The sequence below is a fragment of the Danio aesculapii genome, chromosome 18, assembly GCF_903798145.1.
Source record: "Danio aesculapii chromosome 18, fDanAes4.1, whole genome shotgun sequence".
Lineage (NCBI taxonomy): Eukaryota > Metazoa > Chordata > Actinopteri > Cypriniformes > Danionidae > Danio > Danio aesculapii.
Window position 1 is genome coordinate 27,401,052 of NC_079452.1, and position 18,883 is coordinate 27,419,934.

Below are 18,883 nucleotides of genomic sequence, written 5' to 3' on the forward strand. Positions count from 1 at the left end.
ATATGTTGGTGCATTTGAGCAAACCTGATTTATTAAACAGATATATTTATTTAAATAATAATTCACGCACCAAACATAGAACAAACCAAAAAAAGGAACATAGAACAAACAAAAATAGAAAGATAATACATTTAAATTCATGCAAAAACTACAAAATTGCAACAAAATTTTATACAGTTTTTGTTTCTCTTGAATTTTGCTCTTTTTAAATCTTTTATTTAATATTTTTCTCTAACAAGTAAATTCCAGTGTACTAACATTGGAGCGTTATTATGATCATCATCATATTCGTTAGATAAGCTCCATATTTGACTTCAGTACCAATCTAATGTATCTGTACAAATATAATATTGTAAATCTTTCCATAGACAATTTATCTAAATGAGAGATATGCTCATACAAATACATATGTATATGTATATGTATATGTATATGTATATATGTATATGTATATATGTATATGTATATGTATATATGTATATGTATATGTATATATGTATATGTATATATGTATAAGTATATGTATATATGTATATGTATATATGTATATGTATATGTATATGTATATGTATATGTATATATGTATATGTATATGTATATATGTATATGTATATATGTATATGTATATGTATATATGTATATGTATATATGTATAAGTATATGTATATATGTATATGTATATATGTATATGTATATGTATATGTATATGTATATGTATATATGTATATGTATATATGTATATGTATATGTATATGTATATATGTATATGTATATGTATATATGTATATGTATATATGTATATGTATATATGTATATATTTATATTTATTAAAAGAAAGAAAGAAAGAAAGAAAGAAAGAAAGAAAGAAAGAAAGAAAGAAAGAAAGAAAGAAAGAAAGAAAGAAAGAAAGAAAGAAAGAAAGAAAGAAAGAAAGAAATGCAGCCTTGGTGAGCAAAATAGACTCTCAAAATATTTCAACTTTTCACAACAGGAATAAATTACAATTCAAAACAAAGGAAAATAGAAATAATTACTTTAAAAAGCAATAATATTTCACTATTTTAAGCAACTCTTTGAAAATAAAAGTCGCATTTTTATCACATGTATAAATTACATTTCAAAACAAATATAGAAATAGGTTAACTGCAATAATGTTTTACAATTTTACTGTATTTTTTTACTGTATTTTTGAACTAAACAATCCAGCAAAAGCGACTCTCAAAAAATATAATTTCATCACTGTAATAAATTACATTTCAAAAAAAATATAAAAAAGAATTACTTTGAGTAGCAATAATAATTCACAATTTTACTGTATTTACTGTATTTTAATGTATTTTTGAATGGACAAATCCAGCAAAAGCGACTCTTTTGATCTTTTATCACAAGAATAAATTACTTTTCCAAACAAATGCAAATAGAAAAATCTACTTTAAATAGCAATAATGTTTTACAAATGTATGTCCTGTATTTTTAGAACATCCAAATTCAACCAAAGTGACCCTCAAAAAATATTCTTTCATCACAGGAATAAATTACATTTCAAAACAAAGGAAAATAGAAATAATTACTTTAAAAAGCAATAATATTTCGCTGTATTTTTACTGTATTGTTTAACAAACACATTTAGCAAATCAACTCTCAAAAAAAAGTCATCTTTTTATCACAGGAATAAATTACATAAAAAATGGAAATGATGTTTTACAATTTTACTATATTTTTGAACAAACAAATCCAGTAAAATGGACTCTGAATAAATAAGTCTTTTCATAACAGGAATAAAATACTTTTCTAAACAAATGTAAACAAAAAATGCTTTAAAAAGCGATAATATTTCAAACTTTTACTGTGTTTTTCCAGTATTTTTGCACAAACAAATCCAGCCTTTGAAAGCAAAAGAGATTCAATTATGTTTTCAGAGTTTTATCAAAGGAATAAATAACATTTGCATATATAAATAGTTATTTAAATAGCAGTAATATGTAATAGCATCTTCCACTGTACTGTTGAATAAATTAATGCTGTCTTGGTGAGCAAAAGAGACTCAAAAATATTGAATATTTTAATCCAGGAACAAATTACTTTTCAAAACAAATGAAAATAGAAATAGCTACTTTAAATAGCAATAATATTTTACAGTATTTTTAAACAAACAAATCCAGCAAAAGAAACTCTCACAATTATATGTTCATTACAGGAATAAATCAAAATTCAAAACAAATGAAAATAGAAATAGCTACTTTAAAAAGCAAGAATATTTCACAATTTTACAGTATTTTCTCTGTATTTTTGCACAAACAATTCAAGACTTTGTAAACAGAAAGAGACTCAAATACTTTTTCAGATTTTTATCAAAGGAATAAATAACATATGAATATAGAAATAGTTATTATATAGTTATATTTAAATAGCAGTAATATGTAATAATTCTTTTACAGCATCTTCCCCTGTACTGTTGGATAAACGAATGCTATCTTGAAAAAAAGACTCAAAAATATTTAATCTTTAAATCCGAGAATAAATTAATTTTCAAAACAAATGAAAATAGAAATAGCTACTTTAAAAAGCAATAATATTTCACAATTTTACTGTATTTTTACTGTATTTTTACACAAACAAATCCAGTGTTTGAAAGCAAAAGAGACTCAAATACTTTTTCAGATTTTTATCAAAGGAGTAAATAACATATGCATATAGAAACAGTTATATAAACAGCAATAATAGGTAATAATTATTTTACAGTATCTTAACCCTGTACTGTTGAATAAATAAATACTGCCTTAGTGAGGAAAAGAGACTATATAATAAAAATATTTAATATTTTAATCCAGGAAAAAATTACTTTTCAAAACAATTGAAAATAGAAATAGTTACTTTAGATAGCAATAAAATTATACTATTTTACAGTATTTTGCAGTATTTTTACACAAACAAATGCAGTAAAACGAACTCTGATTAAATTCGTCTTTTCATCGTAAGAATAATTTAATTTTCAAACCTAATGAAAATAGAAATAATTACATTAATTACTCTAAATACAGTGTTTTCTCTGTATTTTTTAATAGAAAAATCCCGCCTTGTTTTGTAGTCTTTCAGTAAATTCATCAAATATTACCAACCTCTAACTTTTCATTTAATTAATTAAACTAAACTCACGACAGCAGAAAACACACACATTTAAGCACCATTTTCATCCTTCTGCAACACCAATCTGCATCAGAAACACTCATGTGTAATTGCATTTGTCAGTATGACATATCGCATGTAATAATGTGTCCATTCATCACAACAGAAACAGTTATATAAACAGCAATAATAGGTAATAATTATTTTACAGCATGTACTGTTAACCCTTACTGTTAACGTAACTTAACCCTGTACTGTTGAATAAATACTGCCTTAGTGAGCACAAGAAACTCAAAAATATTTAATCTTTTAATCCAGGAAAAATGACTTTTTAAAACAATTGAAAATAGAAATAGTTACTTTAAATAGGAATAAAATTATACCATTTTACAGTATTTTTACAGTATTTTTACACAAACAAATGCAGCAAAACGAACTCTGAATAAATGAGTCTTTTCATCATAGAAATAAATTACTTTTCAAAACAAACGAAAATAGAAATAATTACATTAATTAATTACTCTAAATACAGTATTTTCTCTCAGTATTTTCCCGCCTTGTCGTCTTTCAGTAAATTCAGAAAATATTACCAACCTCCAACTTTTCATTTAATTAAACTAAACTCACGACAGCAGAAAACACACACATTTAAGCACCATTTTCATCCTTCTGCAACACTAATCTGCATCAGAAACACTCATGTGTAATTGCATTTGTCAGTATCACATATCGCATGTAATAACGTGTGCATTCATCACAACAGAAACAGTTATATAAACAGCAATAATAGGTAATAATTATTTTATAGCATCTTCCCCTGTACTGTTGAATAAACGAATGCTGTCTTAATCTTTTAATCCAAGAATAAATTTCTTTTCAAATCAAATGAAAATAGAAATAGCTACTTTAAAAAGCAATAATATTTTACTATTTTACAGTATTTTTACTGTATTTTTACACAAACAAATCCAGTGTTTGACAGCAAAAGAGACTCAAATACTTTTTCAGATTTTTATCAAAGGAGTAAATAACATATGCATATAGAAACAGTTATATAAACAGCAATAATAGGTAATAATTATTTTACAGTATCTTAACCCTGTACTGTTGAATAAATACTGCCTTAGTGAGCAAAAGAGACTCAAACCTATTAAATCTTTTAATCCAGGAAAAAATTACTTTTCAAACAATTGAAAATAGAAAAAATTACTTTAAACAGCAATAATATTTTACTATTTTACAGTATTTTACAGTATTTTTACACAAACAAATACAGCAAAACGAACTCTGAATAAATTCGTCTTTTCATCATAGGAATAAATTACTTTTCAAAACAAATGAAAATAGAAATAATTACTTTAAATAGCAATAACGTTTAACTAATTCACGGTATTTTATCTGTTTTTTTTAATCGAAAAATCCTGCCTTGTCTTGTCATCTTTCAGTAAATTCTGAAAATTTTACCAACCCCCAACTTTTCATTTAATTAAACTAAACTCACGACAGCAGAAAACACACACATTTAAGCACCATTTTCATCCTTCTGCAACACCAATCTGCATCAGAAACACTCATGTGTAATTGCATTTGTCAGTATCACATATCGCATGTAATAATGTGTCCATTCATCACAGCAGAGGCTAATGCGCGGACCGAAATGAACAACGCTAAATGATTTGTGTTTTTTGTCACAACCGGTTTCAGGTGAAAGTAATTAGCGTATGAACGCAATCAGGAGGGCAATTTGTTTCATTGTGCTTTTGTTCTGCATTACAATAACAGCAAAGGCACTTGTTTGTTTGTTTTTTTTCCACAAACGCTCATCTGGATAATGCTTTCAGCTCAGCATTCATCATGTTTACGTCTGTGCAATGAGAAAAACCCATCGCACAAGCACACGCATGAATAAATGCTCAGAGCAAATGTCATTTAAGAGAAAAATCGGTCTAATATTCATCCTCGTATCCAAGGAGAGAGCATAGCTGAAATTAAATTATTATAAACTTGTATGAATGCTGCCTTCTGCGGATGATAGGATGAATGTTTGATTTCACAATTACGCATAGCAACACAGCTGTTCATGTTAATAATAATTAGCTATGATATTTTTAATCATCAAATCATTATATTTGTCACCATCACCAGTGATCTAGCCTGTGCAGATTTCTGGAGAACTACACTACCTGACAAGTGTTGTCGCCTATCCAAGTTTTAGTAAGAACAACTAATAACTTGACATCTAGTTGATCGTTTGGTATCAGAAGTGGCTTAAATGAAAGGCAAAGGCCTCTAGATTACGCTTATTTAACCAAAATAAAATATGATCATGCCTTGATTTTGGATTATTTTAATAGGACAGTAAAGTCTGACTTTGCTCAGACAAAAGTCTGGTCACTAAACAGAAATAATGTCCAGTGTAGAATATAAAGTCTGTAGTGGAAACAGAATGAATATTGTGTCTGACTCCATCATGAGCTTGGAGGACTGCATCCATACATCTCTGCAATGACTCAAATCACTGATTAATAAAGTCATCTGGAATGGCAAAGAAAGCGTTCCTGCAGGACTCTCAGAGTTCATCAAGATTCTTTGGATTCATCTTCAACGCCTCCTCTTTCATCTTACTCCTGACATGCTCAATAATGTTCATGTCTGGTGATTGGACTGGGCAATCCTGGAGTACTTGACCTTCTTTGCTTTCAGGAGCTTTGATGTGGAGGCTGAAGTATGAGAAGGAGCGCTATCCTGCTGAAGAATTTGCCCTTTCCTGTGGCTTGTAATGTAATGGGCAGCACAAATGTCTTGATTCCTCAGGCTGTTGATGTTGCCATCTACAGATCTCTCGCACACCCCATACTGAATGTAACCCCAAACCATGATTTTTCCCAAACTTGACTGATTTCTATGAGAATCTTGGCTCCATGCGGGTTCCAGTAGGTCTTTTGCAGTATTTGTGATGATTGGGATGCAGTTCAACAGATGATTCAGCAGATAAATCCACCTTCTGACACTTTTCCAAATGATCAACTAGAAGTCGAGTTATTATCTGTTGCTCTTAAAACTGAGATTGACGACAAGACTTTTGTCAGGTAGTGTACACATCTGCCCCTATGTGAAATACATCTCCCAGAAGTCTTTGCACTCACACACCAGTTCATGATTCCCCCTGATTACACACACACACAGCTGGAAGCTCATGATGGACTGATTAGAATTAGAAAGTCATTCTCACACACTCTTTGCTGAGTCTTGTAAACTGTAAGTGAGCATAACGAAGCGTTTCGTTTCCTTGCCTTGTCGTGTTTTGACCTTTGCTTTGTTTTACTGTTTATGTTTTTTTTCCCGACCATTCGCCTGTACTCTGACTACGCTTTTGGATTATCTGCAAACTCCTGTCTGTCCCTGTTTTGACCTTTGCCTGTCTGACAATTCTCTTAAACTGCACTTAGATCCTCAACTCCATTGTACCTCAACTCATTACAGAAGAATCAGTCCATCATGAGCTTCCAGCTGTGTGTGTGTGTGTGTGTGTGTGCGTGTGTGTGTGTGTGTGTGTGTGTGTGTGTGTGTGTGTGAATTTAAAAAACATGAAAACAAAAATGTCAATCTTCTTCATATGAATGATAATAATTACAAAAATCCAATGAGTATCAAATCAGCCATTTAACTTTAAACATTGGATTAATGATGCTCAAAATTCAGCATTGAATCTTGGAAATATATTAAATTTTACAATATATTTACAGAGAAAATCTTACTTTAAAAAGCAAAAACATTTCACAATTTAACTGTATTTTTGACCAAATAAATGCTGCTTTAAAGAGCATAAAAATAAACCTAAAGAAGAAAAGCAACATCACCAATCGATCTAAACCAAGCATACAGCATTAAATATAAAAGAAAAAACCTTGAATGTTATTGATCTCAATTAATTTGCACTTGCAAAAGTTGACTGTGCAGTTTAGCCTGCATTCGTCAGTATACTAAAGATGAATAACAGCAAACATCCTGCCAAAAAACACATTTCCTATTATTATAAAAGCAGAACGAAAATGATTAGGTCCAGAAATAAGATGCACACTAAAAATCAGATACACACTAAAAAAGCATTGCAAAAAAGAGAAGAAACTCATAAGCATAATCATACAGCTTTAAAACTCATAAGCTCTTGAACTCAGTAGGAAAGCCAAAGAGAAATGCAGTGTTTAGTGTTTATGTGACGTTTATGTGGTAACAGTAGTGTTAGATTACTTACAAATGAAAAGCTCTGGAGAAGCAAACTAACCACAGGAAAAAAAACTCACCCCATCTTTTTTATCTCTCTCTAGAGCTCCGTTGAGGAAATCCATCGCTACGTCTTCATTTTCATCCAACCACTGGATCACAAACGGCTCGAACCATCTGAACAAAGAGGCGATAAGGCAAGGCAAGCTTATTTATATAGCACATTTCATACCCAATAGTAATTCAAAGTGTTTCAAAAACAGGTTTGCAGGTTGATACACAAAACACATGCTGCTTAAGACTCTACAATGTAAAAAAATATAATGTTAATGAACAGTTTCTGTGTTTTGTGATGTTTTCTGTTTGTTTACGGTTGTGAATTGCATTATGGGATGCTGATCTCTGCTTTGTCCACTTTTGATGTTGAAAATTCAATTCTGCAGTTTAACAAAGTGACTTTTATTGACATTTTAATAGTTTGGTATAACATAATGTATAAGAAATAATAATATATAGAACAATAAGTCTGTACAATAACAGTAAATGTACTGGCAGTTTAATACAAGGTTTTTGTAGAGTGATAAATAACACCAACCTAGACAATACATTGCTTTAAACTATTAAAAATGTTCATAAAAGTCACTTTTTTTCTAAGTGTTCAAGGTTAAAAGTTGTTGGGAGAAAGATCAAGCTCCCATAATGCAATTCAAAAGCAGAAATAAACACAGAAAAAATAAATAAATAAAAACGTGAATCATAAAATATCGAAAATGGCTAATTTATGGCTAATTTAATTAGTGTAGATATTATTCATTAATTTTCTATATGATCAAAATGTAAAAAAAAGATTAAGACACTTCATTCTCACACACTCTTTGCTGAGTCTTGTAAGCTGTAAGTAAGCATAACAAGGTGTTTTCCTTGTCCTGCCTTGTTGTGTTTTGACCTTTGCTTTGTTTTAATGTTTATGTTGTTTTGCTGCCTGTCTCAACTATTCACCTGTATTCTGACTACGCTTTTGGATTATCTGAAGGCTCCTGTCTGTCCCTGTTTTGACCTTAATTTATGGCTAATTTATTTAGTGTAGATATTCATTCGTTCATTTTCCATATGATCAAAATGTAAAAAAAAGATTAAGACACTGCTCACACACTCTTTGCTGAGTCTTGTAAGCTGTAAGTGAGCATAAAAAGGTGTTTTCCTTGTCTTGCCTTGTTGTGTTTTGACCTTGCTTTGTTTTACTGTTTATGTTGTTTTGCTGCCTGTCTCAACTATTCACCTGTATTCTGACTACGCTTTTGGATCATCTGAATGCTCCTGTCTGTCCCTGTTTTGACCTTAATTTATGGCTAATTTATTTAGTGTAGATATTCATTCATTTATTTTCTATATAATCAAAATGTAAAAAAAAGATTAAGACACTTAATTCTCACACACTCTTTGCTGAGTCCTGTAAGCTGTAAGTAAGCATAACATGGTGTTTTCCTTGTTTTGCCTTGTTGTGTTTTGACCTTGCTTTGTTTTACTGTTTATGTTGTTTTGCTGCCTGTCTCAACTATTCACCTGTATTCTGACTACGCTTTTGGATTATCTGAATGCTCCTGTCTATCCCTGTTTTGACCTTAATTTATGGCTAATTTAATTAGTGTAGATATTCATTCGTTCATTTTCTATATGATCAAAATGTAAAAAAAGATTAAGACACTTAATTCTCACACACTCTTTGCTGAGTCTTGTAAGCTGTAAGTGAGCATAACATGGTGTTTTCCTTGTCTTGCCTTGTTGTGTTTTGACCTTGCTTTGTTTTACTGTTTATGTTGTTTTGCTGCCTGTCTCAACTATTCACCTGTATTCTGACTACGCTTTTGGATTATCTGAATGCTCCTGTCTATCCCTGTTTTGACCTTAATTTATGGCTAATTTAATTAGTGTAGATATTCATTCATTCATTTTCCATATGATCAAAATGTAAAAAAAAAGATTAAGACACTTCATTCTCACACACTCTTTGCTGAGTCTTGTAATCTGTAAGTAAGTATAACAAGGTGTTTTCCTTGTCCTGCCTTGTTGTGTTTTGACCTTTGCTTTGTTTTAATGTTTATGTTGTTTTGCTGCCTGTCTCAACTATTCACCTGTATTCTGACTACGCTTTTGGATTATCTGAATGCTCCTGTCTGTCCCTGTTTTGACCTTAATTTATGGCGAATTTATTTAGTGTAGATATTCATTCGTTCATTTTCCATATGATCAAAATGTAAAAAAAAGATTAAGACACTGCTCACACACTCTTTGCTGAGTCCTGTAAACTGTAAGTGAGCATAACAAAGTGTTTTCCTTTTCTTGCCTTGTCGTGTTTTCGTATCTACACTAGGGGTGGCACGGTGGCTCAGTGGTTAGCACTGTTGCCTCACAGCAAGAAGGTTGCTGATTTGCGCATCGGCTGGGCCAGTTGGCATTTACATTTACATTACATTTACATTTAGTCATTTAGCAGACGCTTTTATCCAAAGCGACTTAAAAATGAGGACAAGGAAGCAATTTACACAACTATAAGAGCAGCAGTGAACAAGTGCTATAGACAAGTTTCAGGTGTGTAAAGTCTAAGAAGCAAAGCATTAGTAATTCTCAAAAAAAAATTAGTTTTTTTTTTGAGAGAGAGAGAGAGGGCACAGTTAGTGGTATAGCCAGAGAGGCAGTTGCAGATTAGGAAGGAAAGTGGAGACTAAACAGTTGCGTTTTTAGTCGTTTCTTGAAGACAGCAAGTGACTCTGCTGTTCTGATGTAGTTAGGGAGTTCATTCCACCAACTGGGCAGATTGAATGTGAGAGTTCGGGAAATGATTTCTTCCCTCTTTGGGATGGAACAACGAGGCAACGTTCATTCACAGAACGCAAGTTTCTGGAGGGCACATATATCTGCAGAAGTGAGAGCAGATATGAAGGAGCCAAGCTAACAGTCACTTTGTAAGCAAACATCAGAGCTTTGAATTTGATGCGAGCAGCAACTGGCAGCCAGTGCAAACGGGTGAGTAGCGGAGTGACATGTGCTCTTTTGGGTTCATCAAAGACCACTCGTGCTGCTGCGTTCTGAAGCAGCTGAAGAGGTTTGATAGAACTAGCTGGTAGCCCGGCTAGCAGAGAGTTGCAATAGTCCAGTTTGGAGAGAACAAGAGCTTGTACAATGAGTTGAGCTGTATGTTCAGATAGGAAGGGTCGGACCTTTCTGATGTTGTAGAGTGCGAATCTGCAAGATCGAGCAGTTCTAGAAATGTGGTCAGAGAAGTTCAGTTGATCATCAATTGTTACTCCAAGGCTTTTTACCATTTTGGATGCAGTGATGGGTGCTCCGTCCATCTGGATTGAAAAATTATGGTGAAGAGTCGGGTTGGCAGAAACTTCAAGCATTTCCGTTTTCGTGAGGTTAAGCTGGAGATGATGATCTTTCATCCAGTGTGAAATGTCTGACAGGCAGGCTGAAATGCGGGCTGGAACCGAGGGATCGTCAGGGTGAAAAGAGAGGTATAGCTGGGTGTCATCAGCATAGCAGTGGTAGGAAAAACCTTGTTTCTGGATGACTGTTCCTAAAGATGCCGTGTAGATAGAGAAGAGAAGTGGCCCAAGAACAGAGCCCTGAGGTACCCCAGTGTTTAGATGCTGTAGGTTGGACACCTCTCCCCTCCAAGACACCCTGAATGACCTGTCCGAGAGGTAGGAACTGAACCATTGAATAACAGTGCCTGCGACGCCCAGTGATTCAAGCGTAGATAGCAGGATCTGGTGGTTTACAGTGTCAAAAGCAGCTGATAAATCCAGCAAGATGAGGACAGATGATTTAGAGTCTGCTTTAGCCAGTCTGAGATCCTCCACGACCGAGAGCAGGGCAGTCTCAGTTGAGTGGCCTTTCTTAAAGCCAGATTGCTTGTTGTCCATGAGGTTGTTTTGAGTAAGAAAGTCTAGGACTTGATTGAACACTACTTTCTCCAAAATCTTGGCCATGAATGGAAGCAGGGATACCGGTCTGTAGTTTTCAAGTAGCGTTTGATCCAGGTTGGGTTTCTTTAGCAGTGGGGTTACCCTAGCCTGCTTAAATGAAGTAGGGAATAGAGCAGAGTCAAGAGATGTGTTAATTATGTGAGTCAGTGTTGGTATGACTGCAGGAGAAATAGCTTGCAAGATATGAGAGGGAATGGGATCAAGCGGACAGGTGGTTGCATGGCTTGATAGCACGAGATTGGACACCTCAGACTCAGAGAGCTGGGAAAAAGAGGTGAGTGTGTGTGGTGTTGGTGGTGTATCTTGCGTGTTTGTTGTAGGTGCAGCAAATTGAGCACTGATTTTTGCAGTTTTGGTGCTAAAGAATGTAGCAAAGTCATCAGCATTTCTGTGTGGAGTTTGCATTTTCTCCCCGTGTTGGCGTGGGCTTCCTCTAGGTGCTCCGATTCCCCCCACAGTCCAAACACATGTGCTATAAAATATATGAATGAATGAATAAATATTATATTACAATATTATATTAGATTATCATATATTATACAGGGTGATTAAAAAAGAATAACACAACTTTGAAAATCTGCATTTAATCAAAGATGCATGATTGAACCTTGGGTATTTAATCAATGTGAAGCCAATGTTTTTTTTTTTTCCAGTAGAAAACAATATGATGTTCAATAAGACCCCCTCCAGACACTTGCGTGACATCAACCTGACCCTCTCTGTAGCATCTCGGGCGTAACAGTTTGGATAGCTGCAGTTATTCCTTCTTTTAGTTCCTCAATGTGAAACTTCAGAGCTTCTTTAAATCGACGACAGAAAAAGCTTAGCTCTACTTTTAGAGTTCTCGATTTTCAAAGTTGTTGTATTCTTTTTGAATCACCCTGTACTATATATTTTGTCAAAAACAGTTTAGATATGATAAAATGTGTTTAAAATGCAATTAAAGTCTTGAACAAATGAAGAAAAACCTTTACAAAATCTGCTGCAGTAAAGATAAATTGACTATATTTGAGATCTACCAACATTATAAACATCTCCTCACGTTCTGCAAACATTTCTCTCGTGTTCGGTAAACAATCATTTGCTCTGTGGACTAAAATGATCACATTCAGCGCGCTATCTTAAATATGGATCATGATTGCTGTTTGTGAACATTTCCAAACCACACACTGACAGATAAGGAGCGCAACGTGTGTGTTTTCATCTACACATCATGTTTTTTAACAGTGATTTCTCATTTGTAATTTCTGCCTGGATGCTGAGGGAATATCTACGCTGAAAAAAAATTATTCATTGGATTTGCTACATTTTTTAAGGTAAGTGGTTGAGAACAATTGATATGGGCTGAATTTAAACAAACAAAGTTGAACACTACTATATTTAATTTGTTTGTTTAAATTCAGCCCATATCAATTGTTTGCAACTACAATACCTTAAAAGAATTAACTAAATCCAATTAATCATTAATTTCTCTATTAATTTTAAACTGAATCCATTTATTTATCCTCATAAACTTTCAGCAAATGCACTGTTACCCGCTCCCCAAGTCGCTCATGTTAAAATGATCTCTTTCTCATGGTAAAATCAATTGTCCTGGAGCTGATTGTTGATTGACAGCTGGTCCCGTCTGTCATCCCGCCTCTCCACACTCATAACTCACAGTAATGAATGAGTGACTTTCTGACAGCAGACAGCAGCCAATCAGAGACCAGCGTGTGTCTGCAGATGAATGATGGCTTATGAATGGACGGATCAGCTCACTAGTATTCCATAGTCACTTTTTCCCATTGACTTCCATTCACATGTATGCGAATGCGGCAGACTGGAAATGCAAGCTTGTGGCACAAGTTTTACATACAATTGAAGTCAGAATTATAACCTTTCCTGAATTATTAGCCCCTCTGTATATTACCCCCCCAATTTCTGTTTAACGCAGAGCAGATTTTTTCAACACATTTCTAATCATAATAGTTTTAATAACTCATTTCTAATAACTGATTTATTTTATCTTTGTCATGATGACAGTAAATAATATTTGATAAGATATTTTTCAAGACACTTCTATACAGCTTAAAGTGACATTTAAAAGCTTAACTAGGTTAATTAGGGTAAAGTTAGGGTAATTAGGCAAGCCATTGTATAACAGTGGTTTGTTCTGTAAACAATCCAAAACAAATATTACTTAAGGGGGCTAATAATATTGATCTTAAAATGGGTTTAAAAAATTACAAGCTGCTTTTATTCTAGCCGAAATAAACAAATAAGACTTTCTCCAGAAGAAAAAATATTATAGGAAATACTGTGAAAAATTCCTTGCTCTGTGCATCATTTGGGAAATATAAATATATATATATATATATATATATATATATATATATATACATATATACATACAGTTGAAGACAGAATTATAAGGCCCCCTTTGAATTTTTTTTCTTTTTAAATGATGATGATTAACAGAGCAAGGAAATTTCCACAGTATGTCTGATAATATTTTTTCTTCTGGAGAAAGTCTTATTTACTTTATTTGGGCTAGAATAAAAGCAGTTTTAAATTTTTAAAAGCCATTTTAAGGTCAATATTATTAGCCCCTTTAAGCTATTTTTTTTCCCAATAGTCTACAGAACAAACCATCATTATACAATAACTTACCTAGTTACTCTAACCTGCCTAGTTAACCTAATTAGTAGGTTAATTAGGTTAAAGTTAGGGTAATTAAGGGTAAAGTCATTATTTAACAGAGGTTTGTTCTGTAGACTATCCAAAACAAACATTGCTTAAGGGGGCTAATAATATTGACCTTAAAATGGCTTTTAAAAAATTTAAATTCTTTAACATTAAATGTCACATTAAGCTGAATACTAGTATCTTGAAGAATATCTAGTCAAATATTATTTACTGTCATCATGACAAAGATAAAATAAATCAGTTATTAGAGATGAGTTATTAAAACTATTCTGTTTTGAAATGTGTTTATGAGAAATTAGGGAAAAAAATTTACATCAGTAAATAGCGCTATTCCACTTAGCCTGCTTTAGTGAGGTGAAGTTGGTTTTATGTTCACATTGGTTTATTTTTGAACAATGACAGCCTGTGACGCGCTCCCTATATTGTTTACCGCTGCTCTGAATATTCGCTCTGAAATAGCATGTAAGTATGGCTCAGTAATAAGTGTAATTCCTGCACGCCGCCGGCCAACCACTAAGCAGAGGACAAAGTGTGAGAAAGTGAGACCAGCGATCCTTGCATGCATGAAATATTGCACATTATGACAAGCTTTGCTTGCTACACAACTGAAAACGTGCTAGACTTAATGCAGCTTTTCAATCAGAATTGTAGTATTATAAAGTAGTATAAACTTTTCTAAACGATAATGATCTAGTGGATTGTCTGCTATCATCCTTAAGGTGCGCCTTCATTCATGATTTCAGGAGGTGTGGCTTTGCACGGCAGGGATGGGACTGTGTTTCAAAGATATTATGCTAACTGGTTAGCATTTTGGCAGATCACCTACTGCACCATTAAGCATTCATTTAGTTGTTCAAGTGTAAAACGAGATGAAAGACCGTTTAAACACAAGCGCTGTCAGCAGCAGCAGACTAGCACAGAAACTCCATTGAAAATACTGGGCTCAAATAAAATTCCATATTTTAAAAACATGGAGTAGAAGAATGGAATTTAATGCAGTGCTTCTTGTAGATTGTGAACCCCACTTTATATCGTATGTCAATCAGGCAGTGAAGATCATTGATTTTTAAAGAAGTCAGATCTTAAACGTGGCGATACACCACATACACCATTGTGACCTAAACTAAAGTGTTACCAAAAAATCTAGTGAATGTGTGTCTGTAAGGCAGTGATGGAGTAAACTCACAGCGAATACTCTGGAGGGACGCCCTTAAACGCAGGCAGATCGCGCACGTACTCGTTGTAGAACCACTTGACTTTGAAGTGCAGATTCATGTACTCGGTGCTCTTGCAGAGACGATGCTTGTCGTGTTCTGCAAATGAAGGAAAAAAAAAAAAAAACAAGTCAACAACACTGAGTTACACAACAGTTAGACATGTGGACTTCAATGAACATTCAAACATACAGAGCTGCAGGGTTCAATAATTTGAGTTTCTGCAGCTTCGTGAAGTCAAATTGAAGACTTTTTAAGATCAATATGAATGAAATTTTAGATTTATACATAGCTGAATGCTAAGAAATTGATCTAATGGCCTGTTTTTCCAATCGACCAGATTTAAAAACTATAATAAACCACATGTATGCACAACAGTCTGTCCAGTTCAGTGTATTCACTATGTAGCTATAAATACATGATAATAAAATAATATTAATAATACAATCTTTACAATTAAACCATATTAGTAAACAGGGTAACACTTTATTTTGATTGTCCATTTGAGGATTAGTAGACTATCTGCTTAATATATGTTGATACTGCTGCTAAACAGACATTAAACTGACTATAAGAAACTCTGCAAGTACGTCAACTAACACTAACCCTAACCTAACAGTCTACTTATAATCTAATGAGAATTAGTTGATGCAATGTAACTTAAATTCAGTAAATGGACCATCAAAATAAAGTGTGACCATAAACAGAGTTAATAAACACCATTTTATTGAGATAGATTGTTGATGATTAGATGGTTGTGTAGCTTTACATGAACATAGGAAAATTAAGACCTGTTTAGAATCATTTAAGGCATACAACACAAGATTTTAATGAATTTCAGACTTATAAGGCCTAAAGTTTAAAGTGTTTAATACATTTTAAGGTTATTTAAGACCCTGTGGACACTCTGAAACCCTGCTTGTCATTGTGAATTGGCAGTAAAACTATTGTAACATGTCAACTTTAAGATTTTCTATATCAAAAGAAAAGAAAGAACTAAATGAAAATGAAACAGGAAACTAAAACAAATTAGTAATTTAAAAAAATGATAACAACACTAAAATGAAAATTAGAAAAATGACACAAATAAATAAAAAATAATTAAACAAAACAAAAAAACTAATTAGAATTATTTATCATTAATAGCTTAGCATTATTATTATAAACCATTATATAACTAAAGATTATATATTTATTTGTGTATATATTATAAACAAACAAACAAACAAACAACATAAATAAATAAATAAATAAATACATAAATAAATATATAAATAAATTTGACATGCAGCTGATTAAATGATTCAATAAACAAGGAATTAAATTGCTTACTGGGTACAAATATATAACCTAAAATGTTAGACAAAACAGATACATTCAATATTTACAAAGAAAATTTATTTATGATAATAAAATACACGGAATAAGGCAAAAAAATCCTAAAAATTATAATAAAAACTTAAATAAATTTGTCACCTGCTTTGAATGTTGACACTGCGCCTACTGGTAGGCTTGAAAGGTTGTTATCATCCATCCACATGGTTAATCAGCTATACTAATAGAGAAGACTCCAGATCCAGATCTGTTTTTACATTATTGTGATGGTTGGGGTAGGCGTAGATGTTAATAAAATACAATTAATGGGAAAATTAATAAATAATATCAATAATTCACGTTAACCTCTGGCCGCAGCCGTATGTGATCTATAGCTGATTAACCATGTGGATGGGTGATAACAGCCTTCTGAGCCTACCAGTAGGCGCACAAGGCCCCTTCTAGCCCATATCTATCAGCTAATAACCACTCATATTGCCCATTTAATACAGTGATAACATTTGAATTGGCTGAAAATGTTACTACAGGACTACAATAAATAAATAAAACCAAAAAAAATAAAAGATAACTAATAATATGAATACAAATATCAACAGCAAACTATGCAATACGTAATAATAAAACAGCAATGCATTATTATTATTCATATTATTATTATTATTATTTTTATTTTTTATTTTTATTTTTTCATATTATTATTATTATTATTATTATTATTATTATTATTATTATTATTATTATTATTGTTATTATTATGATTATTATTCATATTATTATTATTATTATTCATATTATTATTATTATTATTATTATTATTCAGATTATTATTATTATTATTATTATTATTATTATTATTATTATTATTATTATTATTATTATTATTATTATTATTATTTAAGTTGGGTTCATGAAAAAATAAAAACAACACGACATGCATGTGAAAAAAAATCACATCCCAATATATTTCAGATTCTTGTACAACACAATGTTAAATAAACAAATTAAAATAAATAAACGAAATATCCTCCAAACTAAACTGAGCAGGGTATAATGTCGGACTAATTGTTCAGAATGAAATCAGCGACATATTCATTTTGATTTCATGCTGACTTAAAAAATAAACTCTTCCTCTGGACACTCAAACTTTCCCCTGAGAGTTTGACAGAGGAAAGCGTGTTTCATAAGAGCAAACAACCACAGCTGTCAGAGAAGAAGAAAACACACACACACACACACACACACACACACACACATACACACACATACACTGATACAGCAGTCGAGTGTGATACTGACCACAGCGTAAAGGTCAGAGAGGTTTGAGGAAAACCTGTTGTTAATCCAGAAGCAGATTCTGACAGCAGTATGCTCTTTACTTTTGCTACTGTATATACAGTATATGATTTACTGACTGACTTAATAACACTAGTGCAAAACAAACAAACAAGATCAGCAGACAGATACACAGGAAGTGGCAGCACTACGACCATATATGGAACACTACAGTATGCTGCGATTGGTCCACCGTGACAATATACAGCATAATAATATACCAAAATATTTGCATAATGACACTGTGCTGCTTCATATTTATGTCCAAACTGATATTTTATTTTTGTAATAGTTGAATGGTTTGAGGTTTCATTTTAAGGCCTAATAAAAACAATAATAATAACAATACAATGACAAAAAAAATGACTAAATATCTAACTTACTAGTAATATAAAAATAATTCACATGAAAAAACACACCAAAATGACCATGATTTAAATTTCCAAAACAAACCAATCCAAGCAAACAGACAGACACAAAGGAAGTGGCAGCACTACGACCATAAATGGGACACTACAGTAGGCTGTGATTGGTCCATTGTGACATTAGCATATTTGCATAATGGCTGCTCCATATTTGTGCTGAAACTAATACATAGTAATACAATATATGTATATATACATGTGATACTATCTGATATCATGAAATCTAAACTATTAAAAAGAAAATAATGAGTCAAAATTATTAGCATTTCTAATAATTTCATCTTTGTCATGATGACAGTAAATAATATTTGACTAGATATTCTTCAAGACACTTCTATACAGCTTAAAGTGACATTTAAAGGCTTAACTAGGTTAATTAGGTTAACTAGGCAGGTTAGGGTAATTAGGCAAGTTATTGTATAACGATGGTTTGTTCTGTAGACCAGTGTTTCCCAACCCTGTTCCTGGAGGCACACCAACAGTACATATTTTGGATGTCTCCATTATCTGACCCATTAACTTCAGGTGTTGGAGTCTCTTCTGATGT

At 32.4% G+C, this 18,883-nt stretch overlaps 1 protein-coding gene across 1 annotated transcript in view; it reads right to left on the bottom strand.

Annotated features, from left to right (window-relative positions):
* Window positions 1-18,883, bottom strand: part of LOC130245302 (protein unc-13 homolog C) — a 384,171-nt gene that overhangs the window by 92,414 nt on the left and 272,874 nt on the right. The window contains exons 19-20 of the mRNA XM_056477954.1: window positions 15,217-15,343; window positions 7,431-7,527 (exon numbers count right to left, since the gene is read on the bottom strand). Of these exons, the coding sequence (XP_056333929.1) occupies window positions 7,431-7,527; window positions 15,217-15,343 (224 nt within the window). The remainder of the gene's footprint in view (window positions 1-7,430; window positions 7,528-15,216; window positions 15,344-18,883) is intronic.